We start from the raw sequence: 23,847 nt of genomic DNA on the forward strand, positions 1-23,847 counted from the left end.
TATATTTTGCTTGAAGAAGTAAATTTACAAGGTTTTCGAAAGTGTGCTTCCTTTGGAAGCAAAGTTATCATTGAGCCACAATTTCAGTACTTCTCTGACCTTTGTTTCAAATTTTAAAACTCCAAACCAGATAATAGCTTCACAAAGTGACTCATTTATTATTTAAAAAATTGACTTCAAGGAAATCTCTTACCCACCACCATCCTTTACCTGGCCAGAGGATCAATTATTTCAGCCTCTTTTTGTCCCATATAACTTATTTATTCCAACCATAATTCCGTTCTAACTTGGGAGACACTAGAAAGTGCAGATCTTGGAATCTGAAGTAGAAAGCATACGGCTTGAAGAACTTGTAGCCGAGCAGCTTCTCGAGGAGAAATGAATAGTGAACATTTTGGTTTGTGACCTTGTATCAGAACTGAGAGTGGAAAGGGAAGGCAGAAAATGTGAAGAGGAGCAAGGGAGGGGTGAGATGGGCAGTAGGTGATAGGTAGGCAAGGGGTGAAAGGTGATAGATGGAGCCAAGTGTGTGGAGGAGAGGATGTAGTGTGATACAAGGCTGAAGGGTGATAAACAGGGGCACAAAGGCTACTATGCTGGAATCTGATAAGTACAGTATAATCCTTTCTTAACAAACTTAAGCACGGATAGCCTTTATGTCCCTGCTTATCACTCACCACCAGTTTTCTTCACTTTCAGCCTCCTATCCATTTTTTCTCATCTGATTCCAACTTTCATTCACCTTGTCTTCCAACTCTATTCTTCTCCAACCTCACTCTTTCATCCACTCTTCACCCAATGATCCCTGTTTCGCCCCTCTCCCTCTCTGTACTAGGTATATTTTTTCTCCTCTCTCAATCCTGTTGCAGGGCCTCAACATGAAACAGCTACAATTTATTCCCTGACCCAACGAAAGCTTCTGAGACAGCTGAGTTCCTCCTGCTGTTCATTTTGCATTCCAGATTCCAAAAATTGCAGTCTCTTGTGTCTCCAAGTTAGAATAGAATTGCAAGAAAACTATAAGATAGAACATAGAACACTACAGCACAATACAGGCCCTTTGGCCCTCAATGTTGTGGTGACCCATATTTTTCTAAAAGAAAGAATCCCTCCCTACCCTGTAACCCTCTATTTTGCTTCCATTCATGTGCCTGTCTAAGAGTCTCTTAAATGCTCTTAATGTTTTTAGCCTTCACCACCATCCCTGTCAGGGCATTCTAGGCACCCACAGCTCTCTGTAAAAATAAAACCTTACTCCTGATGGCTCCCCTAAACTTCACTTTGTACACATGTCCTCTGGTGTTTGCTATTACTGCCCTAGGAAAAAGATGCTGGCTGTCCACCCTATCTATTCCTCTCATATTCTTGTAGTCCTCTATTAAGTCTCCTCTTATCCTTCTATACTCCACAGAGAAAAGTCCCAGGTCTGCTAACCTTGCTTGATAAAGACATTTTCCAATGCAGGTGACATCCTGGTAAATTTCCTCTGCACCCTCTCCATAGTTTCCACATTTTTCCTATAATGAGGTGACTAGAATGGAACACAATACCCCAAGTGTTCTCTCACCAGAGATTTGCAGAGTTGCAACATGACCTCTCAACTTTTGAACTCAGTCTTCCTATTAATGAAGCCCAATATCCCATAGGTCTTCTTAACTATCCTATCAACTTGCCCAGTGACCTTGAGGGATATATGGATTTGGACCCTCAGGTTCGTTTGTTTATCTAACCATTAACTTTATACTCGATGGAGATGTGGGGGGGCTGGTAGTCATGGTGGGGAGCTGGCTGATGGAGGACCTCAGTTTTTTTCAGGCTGACTTACAAGGCCAAACATTTTGGCAGTTTCCGCAAAGCAGGACGTCAAGCGCTGAAGAGCTGGCTCTGAATGGGCAACTAAAGCGGCATCGTCTGCAAAGAGTAGTTCACGGACAAGTTTCTCTTGTGTCTTGGTGTGAGCTTGCAGGCGCCTCAGATTGAAGAGACTGCCATCCGTGCGGTACCGGATGTAAACAGCGTCTTCATTGTTGGGGTCTTTCATGGCTTGGTTCAGCATCATGCTGAAGAAGATTGAAAAGAGGGTTGGTGCGAGAACACAGCCTTGCTTCACGCCATTGTTAATGGAGAAGGGTTCAGAGAGCTCAAGAAGGGTTCAGAGAGCACACAAAACTCAAAACGGTCAACCAGTTTACCTATCTCGGCTGCACCATTTCATCAGATGCAAGGATCGACAATGAGATAGACAACAGACTCGCCAAGGCAAATAGCACCTTTGGAAGACTACACAAAAGAGTCTGGAAAAACAACCAACTGAAAAACCTCACAAAGATAAGCGTATACAGAGCCATTGTCATACCCACACTCCTGTTCGGCTCCGAATCATGGGTCCTAAACCAGCACCACCTACGGCTCCTAGAACGCTTCCACCAGCGTTGTCTCCGCTCCATCCTCAACATCCATTGGAGCGCTTACATCCCTAACGTCGAAGTACTCAAGATGGCAGAGGTCGACAGCATCGAGTCCACGCTGCTGAAGATCCAGCTGCGCTGGATGGGTCACGTCTCCAGAATGGAGGACCATCGCCTTCCCAAGATCGTGTTATATGGCGAGCTCTCCACTGGCCACCGTGACAGAGGTGCACCAAAGAAAAGGTACAAGGACTGCCTAAAGAAATCTCTTGGTGCCTGCCACATTGACCACCGCCAGTGGGCTGATAACGCCTCAAACCGTGCATCTTGGCGCCTCACAGTTTGGCGGGCAGCAACCTCCTTTGAAGAAGACCGCAGAGCCCACCTCACTGACAAAAGGCAAAGGAGGAAAAACCCAACACCCAACCCCAACCCACCAATTTTCCCCTGCAACCACTGCAATCGTGTCTGCCTGTCCCGCATCGGACTTGTCAGCCACAAACGAGCCTGCAGCTGACGTGGACTTTTTACCCCCTCCATAAATCTTCGTCCGCGAAGCCAAGCCAAAGAAGAAGAAGAAGAACTTCTGGTTTGTCCTTCCAAAATGCATCACCTTACATTTTTCTGGATTGAACTCCATCTACCACTTTTCTGCCCATCTCTGCATCCTGTCTATATCCTTTTAACCTACAACAACCTTCAGCACCATCCACAACTCCTCCAACCTTCTTATTATCTGCAAACCTACTGACCCATCCTTCCGCATCTTCCTTTAGGTCATTTATAAAGATCACAAAGAGCAGGGATCCCAAAACAGATCCGTGTGGAATTCCACTAATCACTGACCATCAGGCAGAATACTTTCCTTCCATTACTTTCTGCCTTCTACATGCAACCCATTTTGTTTTTATCCACACAACCAAGGTTCCATGGGATCCCATGTCTCATGACTTTCTGAACAATTCTCTCATGGGTGACCTTGTCAGATACCTTACTAAATTCCATGTAGACCACATCTACTGCCCTATCCTCACCAGTTTCCTTTGTTACCTCCTCAAAAACTTAATTAGACTCATGAGGCACGACCGTTTCTTCATAACACCATGCTGACTATCCTTGAGTAGACTGTACTTTTCTAAATACTCATAGATCCTATCCTCTCCAATAGTTTTCACACCATTGACATAAGACTCACTGGTCTATTATTCCCAGGATTCTCCCTATTACCTTTTTTAAACATTGGGACCACATTTTCCATTCTCCAATCCTCTGGCACTCTCCTGTGGCTAAAGAGGACTCAAACATCATACCCATTGCCCAGCTATCTCTTCCCTCACTTCCCACAGCAATTTTGGGTATATCACATTCAGCCCCAAAGACTTATCAATCATAATGTTTTTAGGAAGATCCTCTTCCTTAATCTTTTTCTCTTGTGAAAGCAAAGTATTCATTTAGGACCTCTCAACCTCACATGTTGCCCACCTTCATTCTTGTCATCTTTCTATTCACATATGCATAGAACGTCTTGGGTTTCTCCTGAATCCTACAGGCCAAGGCCTTCTTATGTCCCCTTCGAGCTCTCCTAATTCCTTTCTTAAGATCCTTCCTGGCTAACATATACTTCTCATGAGCCCTTCCTGTTTCCTGCTTCCTCTACCTAATGTATGTTTCCTCCTTTCTTTTGACTCCTGCTTTGTCAACCACGGTTCCCTTTTCCTACTATCTTTTCCCTGTTCCAGTGGGACAAACCTATCCTGCACCAGCACAAGTGGTCCCTAAAATTCTTCCACATTAGTTCTGTACTTTCACCTTTGCACATCTGTTTCCAGTTTGCTCTTGCAAGTTCCTGCCTCATCCCATCGTAAATAGCTCTTCCCCAATTAAACACTTTTCCATTTTGTCTTCTTTTATATGTCAAAACTCAGGGAATTGTGTTCACTCTCACCAAAATGCTCCCCCACCAAGGGGTCCGCCTCCTGACCAGGTTCCTTACCCAGAATTAGATCCAGTGTGGCTTCTCCTCTTGTCACCTGGTCCACGTGCTGTGTCAGGAATCATTGAACACACATGACAAATTCAATTCCATCTATCTCTCTTGCAGTCAGAAAGTGCCAGTCAGTATGAGGGAAGTTGATGTCTCACATAAATACAACCCTGTATTTCCTTCACCATTTCAAAACCTGCCTGCTTATTTGCTCCGCAGTATCTTGAGTCCCGAAAGCTATTTGGAAACCTATAGACTTCTCCTATTACAGTGATTGCTCCCTTCCTATTTCTGACTTACACATACACTATCTCAGTAGATACTCCCTCAGCAGCATCCTCCCTTTCTATAGCCATGATACTATTCCTGACCAGTAATGTTACTCCTCCTCTCTTACCTCCTATTCCTTTTAAAACACCTAAACCCTGGTACCTGCATCACCTAATCCTTCCCATCCTCCAACCAAGTCTCTTTAACAGCCACAACATCATAGTTCTACATACTGATCCATGATCTAAGTTCATACCCATTATTTCTAATATTCTTAGCGTTGAAATAGATTTCAAACCCTCTAATTGACTACGTTTATGTTTTATCTCCTGCCTGTCCTTCCTCACAAACTCAGAACACATAGCATCATGCTTTTGACCTTCTGCCCTATTTTCTGCACGCTCATTCTGGTTCCCACTCTCTCGCCAAACTAGTTTAAACCCTCCCCAATACCTCCGCCAAACCTGTCCTCGAGGATATTGGTCCCTTTCCAGTTCAGGTGCAGCCCTTTTTGCACAGGTCAGACCTTCCCCAGAGGAGATCCCAATGATCCACAAATCTGAACCCCTCCCCCCCCACCCTGCAACAACTCTTTCATCTGCCACAGCTTCATTTTCCTATCTCCTCTGGTACATGGCACAGGCAGTAATGCTGAGATTACTATCCTTGAGGTCCTACTTTTTTATCTTTTTTTCTTATTCCCTCTTCAGGACCTCATCCCTACTCCTGTCTATGTCGTTGGTCCCCACGTGCACCACGACATCTGTCTGCTCACCACCCCCACCTCGTCACAAGAATGCTGTGAACTCAATTAGAGATATCCCTGACCCTGGCAACTGGGAGGAAACATACCATCCAGGAGCCTCAATCTCGTTCACAGAACCTCCTATCTCTTTGTCTAACCAATGCATCCCCAAACACCACAGCTCTCCTCTTCCCATCCCCCCCCAACCTTTCCCTTCTGAGCCGAGGGGCCAGTCTATGGGTGAGAGGTGAGGCCCCTACTACATGTCCTTGATAGATTGTACCTTCCAATAGAATCCAAACCTGTATACTTATTGGGGAAAGACCACAGGTGTGCTCAGCACTGTCTGCCTATTCCCCTCCCCTCTCCCAACAGTCACCCAGCTACCTGCCTCCTGACCTTTGGGGGTGACTAACTCCCTGAAGCTCCTCTCTCTCTCTCACCACCTCTGCTGGACTAACTCAGCATTTTATGGGCAGAAATGGTCCATCGATGTTTCTAGTTGTGATCTTTTATCATTATAAAAGTGGCAAGGGGAAATATTAACTCTATTGGAGGTTGAGGAAGCTGGGGAGAGGTTAAGCGATTATATATTTTTGGACAGATGGTAGACTACAGAGACAGGTAGAGGAAGGGACCACTGGGAGGGAATAGGTTAGAGAGAAAATTAAGAGCAGGAGTAGTTAAAAAAGAACTGGAAACAGTAGAACAAGATAGAGGTGAGGGTTACCTAAAATTAGGCTGTCCAAGAGGAACATAATGTATTGTTCCTCAAGATTATGTTTAGGCTCACCCTGCCTGGGGTTGGAGGGATGGGAGGGTAGAAGTCTTGAGTATTGGAGGAGACACAGATACAAGCTTTATCAATTCTCCAATTTTTGATAATTTGTTCTTTCTTTCTGTTTGTCTAAGAACTGGCCATTTTGTCCTTCATTCTTTTATTTCTTTTCTGTTTTTTTTCTATATGGTCTGACTACGGCACTGAGCATTTTGTACAACAGTAGCAACAGGTTAACCAGACAAAAAAATTTAATCTTGACTGCCATCAGTAGAGTTCTAAAGTTCGGAAACGAGACTACAGGATCAGCTTGCCATGACGAACAATGGAGAAAACCTGCCTCCCTCTGAGTGAAGAACTGTCCCCTCGTGTCCTTTTTAAATAGTACAATCTTCACCTTATAGTTATGCCCTCTTGTCTTAGAAAACAGACGGTTACTATTCACATGGAGCAAAGACCCCCACCACTCAGGCCATGCCGTCTCACTCTGCTGCCATCAGGAAAAAGGTAAAGACGAGCACTCAATGGCACAAGGACAGCTTCTTCCCCGCTGCCATGAGATTCCCGACGATCATATCATTAAATTATACAGAACTTGCCCATTGTTTAGACAAAGGGGTTGTCTAATGTAGGTTTTTTGGTTTCTATCCAGAATTATTTGTAAGAAATATTGTTAAACAAACAAAAATGGATTTTTAAAATTTATTTATATTTATATGAATTTGTGATATGTATATGACATGTATATGTATATGAAAGACACCTGTGATCTTTCCCCAATAAGTATACAGGTTTGGATTCTATTGGAAGGTACAATCTATCAAGGACAAGTAGTAGGGGCCTCGCCTCTCACCCAGAGACTGGCCCCTCAGCTCAGAAGGGAAAGGTTGGGGGGGAGGGGAAGAGGAGAGCTGTGGTGTTTGGGGATGCATTGTTTTATTAGAGGACTTTGTATGTAGGATTTATATGTTAAACTCAATAAAAATATTTTAAAAAGAAAAGAAATTCCTGAATAATCAATGAACCAAAGACTTTTTGTGCACTATCTTTTTTTGTATATAATGTTGTAAGATGTTTATAACATGATTGTTTACACTTCGATGCGGCCGCAAAACACTGAATTTCATGACTTGTTCTTGACAATCAAATTCTGATTCTGAATGTTTCCTCCTGCTTTAGTTCTGCTTGCCTGCATTGGGTCCATATTCCTACAAGCCTGTACAATCTACATAACTATCCAAGTGTTTCTTAAAGGAAGCAAATTAATCTGCCTCTGTCACTTTGATGGCAGTTCGTTCCTTATGCCCACCTCACCACTAACCCCCACCCCCCCCCGCGAGTGAAACACTGTCCCCTCATGTCCCTTCTAAATCCTGTAATCCTCACCTTAAAGTTATGCCCTCTTGTTTTATATTTCCCCACTTTAGAAAACAGACTATTTCTATTCACATTATTTATGCCCCTTGTGACTTTATAGTCTTCAATAAGATACCCTCTGAACTTCCTATGCTCTGAGAAAAACAAACCTAGTCCTGGCAGCAACTTTGTAAACCTCTCTGTACCCTTTCCATCTATTATCCTTCGTGTAGCAAGGTGTCCAAAACCATACACAATATTCTAAGTGTGACCTCACCAACATCTTGCCTAATTTCAACATGATGTCCCAACATTTGAATTCAGTGTCCCAACTGCTGAAGACAAGTGCCCAAAACGTTCTTTTCAATACCCAGGTAACCTTCTTCACTGTCCACCATAGCACATATTTTCATGACATCAGCAAACTTACCTTGTCACATGCATCCTTGTCTTAATCATTTGTATATATTTCAAAAAACATGGATCCTGGTACCAAATCCTGAGGCACTCCACTGGCCACAGACCTCCAGTCTGAAAAACTGCTTTTACGACTATTCTCTCACTCCTATCACTAAGCCAGTTTAATTTATCTAATTGGCAAGCTGTCCTCCTATCCTTTGTTCTCAACTCTGCATACTAGCTTACCATGTGGGACCTTATTGAATACTTCACTATAATCCATAAACATATTATCTGCCTTGTCTTCATCTACCTTCTTTGATTCCTTTTCTATCTGGTGGTATGTGAGTAGAAAGAAAAAGGTTTGAAAACCACTGTTTAATTCATACCTAATTAGCTCATTATGTGCACAGTTTCATAATTCCAAAGGAAATGGACTAATGCATTTTTTTCTCATGCAAAATATTTCAATAACAATTGGGTTTACCTTCCCTTCCCACTCACATACCACCTTAAGCAATCCCTTACTAATCACAGACCCCTTATGGCAAAGTGGTATGAGAGTTTAGAGGGGCAGTTTGAAAACCATTTAGACAGACACTTAAATTGGCAAGCAATAGAAGAATAATGTGGGTATAGTCATGGTGGATTGGAGGGCCCATTTTGGTGCTGTCCAACTCTGATTCTGTAGTGTCAACTCTCTCATCTTGGGTCAATCTGTTTTTGCCACCGCCACATGAGATTATTCCTCTGTCTCTGGTATCTTCCTTGGGCGGAACTCCTTTAAATTGTCCCATTCCCCTTTTAAGAGTAATCTGTGGACATATCTTTAATATGCTAATCTTTGCCTATTGTATAATTTGAGGTGTACCTTTTCACGTACTTTCATAAAATATTTTAATTCCTATAATTCTGGTGTGTATGTATACATTGTTATACATCTGCTAAGGGAAAGAATGATGCTATTCATACTGCATAATTTCTTTCAACTGCATATTTTGCTTTTGGTTTACAATTATTCCTGGTATATTGAATTATCTATTAATTTATCTTTTTTTTTAGTTTTTTAGTTGGAGAAGGGGCTCACAAATGGGCAGTGGATCATGGAATTGTATCATGTTCTCCTGACATAATGGCAACAAGTAAGAAGCTTTCAGGTTCTTCATCCTTTTGCAGCTGAAATATAATGTTTTGTAAGAAAGGAAAATTAGTATTTTACTTCTATTTTTATATGATTTCCAGATTGTTCACTGAAGGTAGCTTGCTTCTTGAATTCTTAACAATGTCAGCTTTGGTTTAAACATTAAGAATTTTGAAGCTAAGCATGAGGACATTTTCCATGTAATCAAGCATATTGTTTTTCTTTTTACTGATGGTTAATCAACCTGTAATGTCAGTCATGATTATTTTGTGTATTATTAACTTAGCCAAATGAATTCTCGCCCTTAAATGTTGATTTGTAAGACAATAAGTGCACAGGATGCAGTAAATTTTAGAAATGCATTGCTTATCAAAGAAGAAATAGCTAGGAAGATGAACAGCTGATTTGATAATGCTCAGCTTGGTTTTCATATGACATCTTTCCTCCCAAATCTTGGTAATGACAATGAGCTTAATGTCATATTCTGTACATTGTACAATGTACAAATGCATCAACATTCTTACCTGCTGCAGCTGAAGAAATACTTTGTGGGAAAAAATCTTATTAAATACTTACTGCACAAGGCAAAATCTAGAAAATAAAAATTCACAATTACCCTTGTGCAAAAAAAAAAGTGACAGGTTTTTAACATATACTTTTATGGTGTCAGAGCAGACCCCTAGTATAACATGGGGAGATTCAAGAGGCTGATAGCCATTGGAAAGAATCTGTTCTTAACATTGAGTTGCTAGACTTTGGGCTTCTGTACCTTCTTCCCAAAGATAGCAGTGAGAAGAGGTTGTAAGCAGGGTGACGAGAGTTCTCTATGATGTTGGTTGCCACCTTGAGGCAGTGCCGCACATAGATGAATTAATTGGATGGGAGATCAGAGCCTGTCATAGATCTGGGTACCTTTGCTACCTTCTGCAACTTTCTGTATTCCTGGGCAATTGAAGTACTAAACTAGGCTATGATGCAACCATACAAGTTTGATAGAGTATTGCTTGACATACCAAATCTGCTCCTGAGAAATTTGAAGCCTTGGTATGGCTTCTTCACAGTTGGCTCAATGTACTGGCTCCAGTCAAGAGTTTAAGGAGATGTGTTAATACACAAACCCCCATAGTAGTCTCTGGTTATTCCCAAAGCTATATGCTGGTGTGTGTATGAATAGTGGGGGTGCAAAACAAGTTAGTACATGGCTAGAAAAGTGCTGCAGAAATGAGGAAACAAGAGTTCTGGATTTTAGAGACCCATTCAAGGTGGACTGGTTGCACCAAAATATTACTGGAACTAGTAACTGATTCCTTTGGGATGAGACCTTGGGTAATAAAATGTATTGGGAAAAGGATGACCTATTAAAGTAACGAATACACCCCTGGGTTTGAAATGAATATATTTAAATAAACAAAATGTGGACAATATGGTTGGTATGCAGTAGAGGGTATGCAGTAGAGGCTTTGGTGTATGTCAGTCAGAATTATGGTATAATAGGGATAACAGATTCAAAGAAGAGGAAAATTGAGAATTTATCAGTACTGCATGCGCTATAGATGTTGAAATCTGAAAGATAAACAGAAAATTCTGCAAATATTCAGTGTCAAGCAGCATTCACAGGTTAAAAACAATGAAAAGTTGTTGATCTGAAACATTAACTCTATATTCCTCTACTCAGCTGTGAATTGTTGAATATTTCAACATTTTCTATTTTTATCACCATGAACTATTTGTGTGATAAGAAAGAAACAAATGGAGAGGGTAGCATTATTGATCAATAGCTTATTAAGGAGCCAAGGAATATTTGGTTAAACAATAAAACTGCTAGGTGATTTGGAGATTTCTTCAGCTCAGGAAATAGAGAGCAAGAATCTTTTCACTCACCAGGGCCTCAGTTTCCATATATAATTTCCAATCAGCTGTTCCCAGTTTTTGTGCTTCCTTTCAACTCTCCAGGACTACAGTTCCTGTGTTCCCTTTCTGTTCATTTGGGAGGTTGCTGTAATTTGAAAGGCACAGCTTGAAAGGTGGTGAAATCAAATTCAGTAGTAATATGCAAAAGAGAAATGGATAAATAATTGAATTAAAAATATCAGGAAAGATCAGAGTAGTGGAATTAATCAGATGATCTATCACCTGCATCCTTCTTATAATTTTAATTGATGTGTTAAAAGTACTGTTCCCAAAAAATCTAGTGCCTACTGAAGAGCAGCAGCATTTTGGCTGGCTCTTCCATGTTGCTCATGCTTTCAATTTCTCCGCTTGAATTAAGACTACTGCATGTAGCCTCCCCTGATTCTGAACTATTGCCTCATTTCTGGTACTCACTTCTTTTGACCTTGGTGTGCCTTCTCATGATTTTTTTTCATTTCGCTTCTTGTTTTGAGTTCACGAATTTGTCCATTCAGTATTTGTTTTTAATCATTTTTGATCCCAAGTTTTTTTTGGTGAACATTAAATTGAAGGAATAAAGATGGAAAATGTTCTCTGCCCTTGTCTGGTGTTCTAATTTTTTTGTGGTAATCGATGAACGTTCTTAATTATAAATGTAGCTTTTTTTTTCCTTTGCACTTAGGTTTTTTTTTCCTTTGCACTTTGTACGTGGCCTATAAAACAATTCATTCATAGTTGCTTTGAGTAAACAGCAGAGAACTGCTTCTTGAATCAAATTGACATAATTTTGATTAACATTTATTGGGAAACAACTACTGATAATAATGGAAGAGATTAATGAGTCAATTGAATTTGTAATGATAAACTGAGTTTTGCTGGTCACCTTTCAAGGTTTTCTAATTTCCTTGGGATTTGAACCAGTCTTCCTGGATTACTTTTCCAATAACCTAACCATTATACTAAAATATTAGTATTTCATTACTACCTTTGTACAGAACAAATGTTTAAAATCTGTGTCATAAATTACAATAATAGAACTGTGGAGGACATAAGGAAGGGATTTGAAATATTTTAAACATTAGCCCTCTGGAACCTTTTATTCTAATATCCATACATTATATTACTGATTCTGATTCTTGAGTACTTATGAAGCAATTTTTGACACTGTGTTGAATTTAAACAAACTGGAGGTGCTGAAAGGCAGAATGTATGGGGAGAGAAACTGAATAAATAGAATTAAGGTTGTTTTTCTCTGCACAGATAATGCTTTTCCTGTGAGGCATATCTTGTGATTCCAGTATTTATTCTGAATTTAAATTTATTGCTGTAAATGGAAAGTGTGGCCCTATTTCATAATTTAAGTGGCAAGTTTAGTTTTCTGATAATATTTAGTTTATATATTTTTGAATTTGCATAGAACCCGATGAGCCTTTTTTTTCTGAAGACCCAAACCTTCTCGTATTTGAAACTAGACGAGCAGTAATACAAAATGATCAACTTTGAATCAGTAGTCACTCTTGCACTTCATTCGATGTACTTTTAAAACACAGTTGCAGAATTACTTCTTCTTTCCATTCGTCCTTCCCATCCCTTCAAGACCTGTTGGGTGAACATCAAATGTACAAATGAATGACTCTAAAGATGGGAAAAGACTTCGCAGTGTTTTCTTTTGTATATAGTTTAATTGTGAACGAAGTTTATTTTGATAGGAAACAAAAGTTGTTAGAAGAAGCAGCAACAAAAGCCAATTTTTTTTTGTTTCCTTCTCTCAGCTGATCATGTTTAGACTCAGGATAAAGCACATATTTCTGTATTGTATTGTCTCAGTATTGCTTCACATGCTGAGTTTAACTAAATAATGGGCTTGAAGAGAAATACTGCAAAATTTCATGAATTGCAGATCCATTTACAATCTTGTATGTGATAGGATACTAAAATCTCACCGAAGCCCATTTATTGTTTTTGTTTTTATGAGGCAACAGTAAATTGAATCGTGAAACTATCTTAAAAAGAAATAGTGGAGAAAGGAACAATTAACATGATAATACCTTTAATCAAAAATAGGAAAAGCTGAGGATATTAATACATTTCAAGTTGCTGAAAGACAGGAGGCACGTAGGTGTGATAGGCCAGTCTTCAGGATAGACTGAATGACCCAAGTGTCTAATCTGTTGAGTATTTCCAGCATTCATGTTTTTAGTTTGACCTTTTTAATACAAATAGTGTTTGTTTTTAAATCCTATTTAGAGTTCAGCTTATCTGCGTTTAGGAAAAACAGACGAAAACTGGAACTTGCAGAGAAGGTGGAAACAGAAATGATTCAGACAAAGAAGAGAAGAGAGGTGTCTGAAAACGTTAGTCTATTTTTTTTTTTACCCTGAGTGTAACAAGAATAGTTCAATTTTAAAAATACCTCAAACGTAACTTGTAAAATATGCTGATCCATTTTTTTTCAGTCTCTTTGCATCTATTCAAAAGAGGCAAAAATAGATCCATAGTTGGATATGAGAATGGTTCCCAAGCTCTGAAATGTTGTTTTCCACTGCTATTCGAGAGGTGCGTAATTAGCCCAGTGACTTTCCTTTACTCCTCAAGGGATGTAGCACTTGGCTTTTGATTGAAATTTTCCACCGTAATTGAGATTGGAAACTCTAGAACTTGGGAATAATTGATATAGACCCATGTTCAACCAGTACATTTTCTTCTTTTGGACCCAAAATGAGGGAGATGTGCAATTGAATATTTATGGCCAAAGTCGCAAATTATAAATAGTTTCCTCTTTCACTATTGTTCAAGATCTTGAACTTATATTAGCAGAATTATTTTGGCAAGTATTGTAAAGATTGCCATTAATTTAATTTTGGATGAAATACTTTAACACATTTGCTGACTTGTGCTAATGGTTTATTCTCTTCTTTGGCTTGGCTTCGCGGACAAAGATTTATGGAGGGGGTAAAAAGTCCACGTCAGCTGCAGGCTCGTTTGTGGCTGACCAGTCCGATGCGGGACAGGCAGACACGAAATGGTTTATATGTTCTATACATTGCACAACTTTTTTTCCCACTAGTTTTCATTAGTGTCTAAAAGGAGACCAAAGCATTACACTTTCAAAGAAGTGGACAGTCACAAAGCAAAACTTGTTTGACTAGTTCAAATAAAGATCTCCCTAAATTTGTAAATGCTAATTGGTTTTTATTTAATTATATCCATTTAGTTTTTATATCCATTCAGTTTTTATATTCATTCAGTTTACCAAACATAGACCTTTGTAAATATGAGAAACTATCAATCAACAACGTAACCAACTTGAAACACACAATAATTTTTCGAGAGCTCATCATACTAAAGACATGTTTTAAGAGACCTGAAAAAATTGCTTCAATTTCATCAGATGGTGTTTCAGCTTCTAGAACCATTAATCAAAACATTATTTATCTTCTCAGATTGCTGAAACTCCCAAAGGTTGACCCAAACATATTATAAATATTCTTTTTCTTAATTGATGAAAAATATTTAATTGATGTTTACATTTACATTATGCAAAATTGAACAGTACAGTTATATATTGTAATGTACAATTCAAAATATAAGAAAAGAAAAAAAAACATAATTCAAAACCCCTCTCAACTAAACAATATTCTGATTGATCTTAGAAATTTTTGTAATATCTTTACTGCATTTCAGTCTAACCTTTTCATCTGGTGATGTTCTGTTAGTTTGATTTGGGGTTTCTTTCAAAGCTTTTGCCCAGGTTGCTTGAAAGATTTTTTTTCTAGTTTGACATCCTAAGCTGAAACACCCAAACTTGTTTAAAGATGGGATCTAAAAGACCAAGGTTTACCCTTGACTTTGGTAGATCATTGTCAAAAGTGGAAAAATTTGAATGGTAGAAATAGTAACGCAATTGACAAAAGATTCAGTTCTCCAAGAGTTTAAAATGATCAGGCTTTTCGACAAAATCTTTTGACAGAACTTTGCTATTCCTCAACACATTCAATCTGAATGACAATTCCAGAAATGGAAGTGAAAAGATAGTGGAAATATTCCAGGGCCAGAACATGAAAGAGCTGTCGGTCTTTCAAGTTCAAAGACACATTGGTAGGAGATGTTTAAAATGCATGATAACGAGCATGCCAGCTGTTAAGCAGAATTTCCTGATGGCTTAAACAATGCATATTTTGAACTTCTCAGAACAAAACACTATTGATATTCCAGCCAGTTAAGGTATATTGCATTCATCTGTAAGCTTGTCCTTTGATATTCACAAGAAATTGAAGCTATTCCAGTCTGATTGTCACGTGTTGGGATCATACTTATTATCCTTCAAAGGACAAGTTATTTGATTAGAACCTAGAATCCTGTGCAGCTTTAGATCAAAGGGCCAGACAAACAACTTGCTTTCAGTTTTCAGTTGAAGCTTAATAAGGAAATGCGCATTTTATCAGAAATACTTGTGCTGTTTGTAGCATGTTTGTACCAGCACAGAATTATTTACTTGTATTACTTTCAGTTAAGTAAACTTTATTCTCTTCATTTTCAAAATCAGTGCCCTGAATTTATTCAAGCTATTGGTAATGATCCTGTGGTTCCCACTTTCACCGCATCGAAACTATTTTTGTTTTCTGTTCTTTTTGTATCTGCTTTTTACCTTGCACTATCATTTCTTTGGTAATTTAAATTCTCCTGCTTTTAGCTTCATTGGAGTGCTTTCTTGTGGTGCTTTACAACCACCATCCTCTACATAACCTTAAGACCTTTACACTTTAACATTTTCTACTAAGTCCATCAACCTGAAGCATTTTTTTTTACCATGTAGAATGCAGGTATACCCCGCTTCACAGAACTAGAGTGTTCCTATGGAACTTTTCATGAGACGAAATGGTGTAAAGCGAAGAGCAATTACCATTGATTTCTATGGGAAATATTTTTGAGTGTTCCCAGACTTAAAACATAACCCACCAAACCATACCAAATAACACATAAATCGAAAATAACACTAACATATAGTAAACACAGTAATTATATGATAAATACACAGCCTATATAAAATAGAAATAAAGTATGTCACTTACTAGAATCGGGAAGACAGCCCCACCAGCCACACGGTGACTACTCCACCAAATGTCTTTTGTAAAAGCGAACACAGGTTTCTTTGTTAAAGTGAATTTGCGTAAAGCAAGTATTGGTAAAGCAGGGTATTCCTGTATCACTGGTCTCCAGAATACTTCTAGTGTTTTCTGTTCTTTATTTAATACTTGTCTTTGCCTGCCTCCATTGGGTGTACAGTTCAGTAATTCTTGTTAAAATGTAATTGTCCCGAGTTCTAGTATATTATATCGTTCTTTTGATACTAAGCTATTACTGTTGTCTTTGTGGTCAAAGTGGTGACTTGTGACTGATGTGAAGAACAGCATTTGCAAATAATTTTGAAATGCATCATTGACTGAAAATGATTCCTGAGAGATAAATTACCACCAGTGGAGAATCCAAATTTTTAACACCGCACTTCTTTAAACACAATTCATTTTCATATAAAGTACTTGAGCGTTCTTGATGGGTGTTTGATAATTTGTCATACTGAGATACCTGATGGAAAAATTCCTGTTTAGTAAAAGGTTGATTCATCCGTAAATGGTTATATGGTTATGGTATATGGGTTATATCAGAAAAAAATAGTAAAAATAATGAACTAAGTTATCGCAACCTCAACTTTGAAACTGGTCAAAATAATGAAATATGCCACTTATAATTCTTCATAGTGGCCTTTATAAGTTGCAGGCTCAGACTTAATAATGTTTTCTCAGCTGTGGTATTCTTGAATACTATTTGTTATTCCATGTTTGCCTGTGCAACAGCAAGATCAGTTGAGAGGGCTTGATGGTGCTAATAAGAAAGCTACTGTTTCCAGAATTTGGAGGAGGCATGAACAAATAAGCCTCTGCAGTGACTCTGCAGGAACTGCTGGTAATGACAGTGGAGTAATTACAGGAACGTTTTGGTGTAATGGCAGGAACGTTTTGGGCCTGAGCCCATCCTCGAGGTATGAGCAAAAAGCAGGCAGGCGCCTGAATAAAACAGTAAATAAAGCCAGATCAAATCACATTTAAAGCTTGATTCTGTTTCCACCCTCCCCAGCAGTATATGGTGGATTTGGTACTATTTTGTGACAGAATCCGTTCATCTCAGATTTGTAATCGTACAAAGCATCCCATCTTAATCCATATCTCTCTGTACACTTGTACAACATATTTATAAAAAGGTATTAAGGTGGAGTTTACTGGTCACAACACCCAAAAGTTCCATGCTTGACTGCTTGGGTGGTGTGGCTATTTTCATGTATGATGTATGTATCCAGGCTTTCGTTCCTTGTATGTTCACAGCCGATTGAGTCATTAGCAAAATCTAGTGTGGGCCTTCCCACTCGGCTCCCATCATATCCAGCAGGAGAAGGTTCACCCCTGGCTGCAAATACAGTACCTGTCAGTGAGTAAAATTCACAGCTGCTGTTAGATGTTGGCAATATTTCATGAAAGCATCACATAAAATGAAAATTTTTTCCTCAAATCCATAGATCTAAGCAATGATGTAGATCTTCCAGTTATCACAAAAGAAATTGAATCTCATCATCCTGTTTGGAGTAATTTGTTAGTTCCCGAGATGGCGGGATTGACGTACGCCGAAAGGTTGGATAAACTGGGGTTGTATACGTTGGAATTTAGAAGGATGAGGGGAGATATGATTAAGGTATATAAGATTATTAAGGGATTGGACATGATAGAAACTGATTACATGTTCCCAATGTTGGGGGGGACTAGGACTAGAGGCCATAGTTTTAGAATACAGAAACGGTCCTTTTGTTGCCTTCAGTAGGGGTACCATTTGTTTCTTCCCCAGCTTCTTAATTTTTTCCACCAAGTCTTTGTCACTATATTCTGTTATGAGAGTTAGTGTCTTCATTTTTTTTTGTGTGGTGCTCTGCATTTTTGTACGCAGTGTACAATATTGCAATATGCAATATTGAAATTTTCAAAGTACCTCCTGGATCTACCCCCCTTCAGGTTCTTCTTCGGAAAACTCCCGCTTACCAAAGCACTCCCAATGCGAAACTAGAGGCCTCGTTCCAGTAAATTATACTGATATGCTATATCCCCTTAGGAAATTCTATATTGGACTCACATTGGAAGAATAAGCATCAAGGTTTTGGCCAGTTCATAGTTTCAGTCTGAACGAAATAAGCATGCTTCAGGGGTTAGAGGTTACAGTTATCAATTGATTCAGGGGTTTGAGGATTCTCTAACCATATCATTTTAAACCACAAATCAAATTCCCAAAAATCCTAAGTACCTTTTTGTTGACAGGATTCTATCTTTAACCAGTCTGTTCTTCCAGTTACCCCCTCACCCGGCAATTTGCCTCCAGATCCTAAACAACTTTAGTCAGTACTTGTATTTTTGTTAAGTGTTCCTCTTCTTCACTGGAAGTGACCATCACTTCTTCCCACGGATGTAGTCTGTATATTTTAGCTAGCCTCTGTAATTGTAACCAAGTTTTTGCATTCCCTCTCGATGAATTTGATAGTTCTTTCAATTGTTTGGGAATTGCTGCAGATGTCCTCTAATCTCACAAGTCTCATCTTGGTTATGACTGTGTCCCTTGTGTTCATAGTTTCTTGTTTTACTTTTGTCTGATCCCTTGTGACTGGGCATAGTCAATCTATTTTCCTGTACATCCTTTACCATAATCCTATGGATAAAAAGAGTCAAAACCCGGAGTGTGTGCTGGTAATAATCCTCCTCTGTTCCTTTAACAAACTATTTCTTTATGAAGTACTGCATTTTTGTCTTGATCTCAGCTAACTCTTCGCTAATTTTTGTTCTTCACAGACTGTCTGCAGTCTGCCTTTTAAACTTAGTGCAGCTTTCTTTATATTTTCTAGAGGTCATTGACCTATGGTGATTCCAAATTTCTTGGCTACATCCTGATCTGGTTTTTCCATCTCTTATTCCTTCCATATCCATACCTTTGTATCTGTTATTAGTTCTACTAATGTTGCATCAGGTACTGACTCCATTTACTGGCCTCTGAGATGTATATCTTAAAGGTCGTGAGTGCTCTGACTGGGGTTTCCCCATCTGGTGTCTCACAGTGTGCATGGCTTGTTCCAATTTTGAAGATCTGGATGTCCTTATCCCAGCAAGCCAAGGACACTTTAAACTAGGGGCCTTGTCTCTAGGCTGTGATGCGTCAGTTGATTTGGGTTCATTGTCTTGTGATCTTGCCAACCATTTAAATTGTTAGGGATGATCTTGTTGTAGTGGTTAACAGCTGAGTGCATAGTCATGTATGAGTTACAGTTTATTTAAATAATGTTTCAGTGACATAGCAAATTTTTTCAGAAAGGGCAAATAATAGGTTTAATAGGATTGGTTTGACATCTCAGCAACTAACTCAGCGGAATTAGTGAACACTTCAGCTCAGTCTGTATGGAAGAAGCAAATTACAGTTATTAGTTCAAATGCCCTGACCAATGAAGCTGAGGATTTTATTCTATCTTTGTAAAATCTGTGTTTCACATCTCAAAAAGACACTGACTAATCCTCTAAAGCAGCCATTCTTAACCTTGGGAGGGGGCACAGCACATTGAAGTAAAAGCCTCACATAAGATAAATATTTTTTATGCAGTCAGTAGGAGAGAAATATGGAAGAAACAAAAATTTCACTGCTTCACAGGGAAGGGGACCCAAAAAAAAGTTGAGAATGGCTGCTCAAGGGCAATGTTAAAACCAGGATGAGAATAGATATGACTTGTCAAGGAGCAATCACAAGTATGTATTCATAAAAGGAAATATCTTGGACTGGGTAAAAGGATTCATTTGGATTGATACTGTATCCAAATCTGTGTAGGATATTGCAATAATTAGGGATTCTTTAAAAAAATATAATCCTATATGGTCATGTGTTTGTAATGAAGCACAACTCAATTTTTTTAGCTCCTTATCTAAGGAAGACTGTGTTGGCATAAGAGGGGGGCCAGAGAAGGTTCACTAGAATGATCCCTGAAATGAAAGGCTCCTCAAACAAGGAGTGTTTGATGGCTCTGGGACTGTGCTCACTGGAGTTTAGATGGCTGAGGGGGGATTTCATTGTAATCTATCAAATACTGAATGGGCATGGTGGAGAGTCTGGGATCATAGGGCATAGCCTCAAATACAGTTGATAAGACAAAATACATAGATACAAGGTATGAGAGTTTTAGATGAGGAATATAAAATTAATTTATTTGATGATGACATATTGGTGTATTTAACAAACCCAGCTCAGTCACTTTTGCATTTGAAGGAATGTTTAACACAATATGGATGTCTTTCTGGATATAAAGTTAATTGGGAAAAAAGTGAAATATTACCGGTAAGTGAAGGAGATTATTCAGTTTATAAGAATATTATTAATTTGAAGTGGACTGATCGAATTAAATATCTGGGTATAATTTTGAATGTTAATTATCAATCTTTATATAAATTAAATTATGCTCCGTTAATGAAAAAAATTAAAACTGATTTGATTAAATGGAAAGATTTACCTATTAATTTAATGGGAAGGATAAATACAATTAAGATGAATATCTTTCCGCGTATACAATATTTGTTTCAATCTATTCCGTATTGACTTGATAAAAATTTTTTTCGAGATTTGAATAAAATGGTTAGGGAGTTTTTATGGAGGGGTAAATTTTTGAGAGTAGCTTTGAATAAATTAACTTGGTAATATGAGTTAGGGGGCCTACGTTTACCACATTTTCAAAATTATTATGAGGCAGCCCAACTTAAATTTATTAGTTCATTGATGGATTTGGTATGGCCTCCTAGTTGGGCTAAAATTGAGATGGCAAGTATTTCTGAATTTGAAATACATCAATTTTTGTTTAGGTGGAATATAAATTTGTTACAACAATATAATGTGCCTATACTAAAACATTTAATGAAGTTATGGATAAAGAAAAATAAAATGATAGGCTCTTGGGGTAAATTATTGGCTTTGACTCCGTTGTATAATAATCAACATTTCTTTTTCAATACATAATCAAAGTTTATTGCATTGGAGATTTAAAGGTGTGAAAAATTTGGGAGATTGTTTTAAAGAGGGTAAGTTTTTATCTTTTAATCAGATGAGGGAAGATTTTGGTATTGATAAGAATTTTTTATTTCTTTATTATCAAATTCGATCTTTGGTAAAATGTATGTTTGGTAGAGATATGATTTTGCCTAAAATGACTTAATTTGAGACTTTTCTTATGAAGGTACCAGAGAAGGGTTATATTTCATTTATGTATCAAATATTACAGGATGGTATGGATAAAAAGGGTTGGGATAGATCTAAAATTAAATGGGAAGCGGATATTGGTTTTATTTTTTCTGAAGATGATTGGTTAGATATCTGTTATGATAGTGTAACTAGATTGATATTATACATTATGCAATGATTAATTACAAGTTTTTACATCAATTATATTTGACACCTGAAAAATTTAAAAAATATGGTTTTAATGAATCAGATTTGTGTTTTAGATGTGGTGATATGGTTGGAACTTTTTTTCATGCTGTTTGGTTATGTATACATATACAATCTTTTTGGAAGAAAATCCAATCATTTTTAGAATACCTGTATAAGATTAAAATAGTTTTAGATCCAACAGTATTTTTATTGGGTAGTTTGCAACCTCTGAAAGGTTTGGGATTAGATAAATTTCAGCTTGCTTTTGTATATTTAGCTTTATCCGTAGCGGAAAACATGTATTGCTAGTACGTGGAAAGATACAAATATGATTGATATTAATAGATGGCATAATGAGATGAAATATTGTTTAATAATGGAAAAAATTATGTATATTTTGCATAATTATAATTTTTTTATTAATAAGTGGCTGTTACACTCAGAATATTTATATTTCAATTTATAATGATTAGATTTTAATACGTATATTTAACGTTTTCTTTAATATTCTTTCTTTTTTTCTTTTTTTATGGCTCTCCTTAGGAGAGTTGGCTGATGGAGGGGGGTTCTTTTCTTTTTTTGACAGAACTTTGCTATTCCTCAACACATTCAATCTGAATGACAATTCCAGAAATGGAAGTGAAAAGATAGTGGAAATATTCCAGGGCCAGAACATGAGTTCATAAGTTCATGCTCATGTTTAATTGCTGTATATGTCATATATTATTTGTTTTTTGAACGAATAAATAAAGTTTTTTTAAAAATTACAAAAACATCCTTTACAACAGAGTTGAGGAGGAATTTCTTTGCTCAGAGGGTGGTGAATCTATGGAATTCGTTGTCACATACACCTGTGAAGGCCTTAATTGGGTGTAGTTAAGATAAAGGTAGATAGTTTCTTTAGTAGGAAGGGAAGAAAGCAGAAGTATGGAGTTGGAAAGGATTTTATGATGAAATGGTGGGGAGGACTATATGGGCCAAATGGTCTAATTCCACTCCTATGCCTTGTGGAAAATAGTAGGTCTGCGAAAAATGATTAGTATAGCATTAGGATAGCATACATTGGTAAGTGGATGCAGTTTTTGGGAGGGTGTGTTGGATATTGTGAAAATGCTGTCCCCAGCCAGATGGGTAATTTTCATATCAAGTTAGGTGGCTGCAATATTGTAATTGAATCAGGGTTATTTTATTTAACTCGCAGCAATTTTTTTTGGAGAAATAAATATGCTTTTTTGTGCAAACGAGACTCAATAAAGTATGTTTTATTTCTTCAATAATTGATTAAAACTTAAAAAGTAAAATGCTATGAATACTGGAAATCTGGAATTAAAATAGAAAATGCTCAAAGTATTTGGTTTCCAGGAGTCAGGAGAGAATAGGGAAGCAAAAAGACAAGTCTTGTTGGTTGTGAGTCGGAGCAGTATAAAATGGCAAGTCTTGTGGATGAGTTAACTGGCTAATTAACAACTGCCAATTCCAGGAAGATAAGGTTAAGTGGAACACACATTGATGGGGGTAGCCAGAGAAAATTTGGGATGAGGAAGCTTTGGCATGAGAGACTTTGGTGAGCAGAGGCTGCTGAGCTATCGCAGGCAAGATAAGGGCAAGGCTTATCATTGCTCTTCTTTACAGTGGTTGGTGCAGAGATGGCAGTTCGGGATATCTAGTGCACCTCCTGTAGAATATGAGCATCAGGGTATCTTCTGGTGTCCTTGGTAGTTACTCCTGTGGGACGTGTATGCAGCTGCACTGTCTGACTGACCTGATCAAGATGCTGGTGATGCAGCAGAGCATTCGAGATGCTGAGGACATCATAGATAAGAGCTTAAGTGCGGTGGTCTTGTTAAAGGTGCAGACAGGGTGTAGTTGAATGACCACCCAGAAAGTTAGAGGGTATAGCCTGAAGAGTGCAGGAAGCCCCTGTGGCTATCCCTCTCAGTAACAAGTCTATTGTTTAGGTATTTTTGGGGAAGATGACAAAGAGGAAGTCACAGCATGACTCTGGCACTGATGCTCAAAAGAGGGGGTACAAAATGAGAGTGATAGTGTTGACAGACTCAATAGTCAGAAGGACTGAGAGGAGATTCTGTGGGCAAACAAGACTCCCGGATGGGGTCAGGGATATTTCCGATTGAGTCCACAGAATTCTTGAAGGGGAAGGTCAAGCGGTTGGAAGCCTTGGTACACATTGGTACCATTGTCATAGGCAGGAATGAGATGAGGTCCTGCAAAATGAATATAGGGAGTTAGGATGCAATTTAAAAAGTGGGACTTCTAAGGTGGTAATCTCTGGATTACAACCAGTGCCATATGCCAATAAGAGTAGAAATAGGAGGATAGTGCACACGATTGAGCAGTTGATGCGGAAGAGAGGGTTTCAGATTT

General features: G+C 38.2%; 1 protein-coding gene across 9 annotated transcripts in view; it reads left to right on the forward strand.

Annotated features, from left to right (window-relative positions):
* The window catches only part of tasp1 (taspase, threonine aspartase, 1), a 150,165-nt gene that overhangs the window by 36,868 nt on the left and 89,450 nt on the right, over positions 1–23,847 (forward strand). For 6 of the 9 annotated variants that reach the window (XM_069931831.1, XM_069931836.1, XM_069931837.1 and 3 more), the window contains exons 6-8: positions 9,003–9,082; positions 13,219–13,325; positions 20,311–20,379. In XM_069931831.1, the coding sequence (XP_069787932.1) occupies positions 9,003–9,082; positions 13,219–13,325; positions 20,311–20,379 (256 nt within the window). The remainder of the gene's footprint in view (positions 1–9,002; positions 9,083–13,218; positions 13,326–20,310; positions 20,380–23,847) is intronic. The other 3 variants (XM_069931839.1, XM_069931840.1, XM_069931832.1) reach the window with 1 other exon arrangement.

This window comes from Narcine bancroftii, chromosome 4 (genome assembly GCF_036971445.1).
Source record: "Narcine bancroftii isolate sNarBan1 chromosome 4, sNarBan1.hap1, whole genome shotgun sequence".
NCBI classification, from domain to species: Eukaryota; Metazoa; Chordata; class Chondrichthyes; order Torpediniformes; family Narcinidae; genus Narcine; species Narcine bancroftii.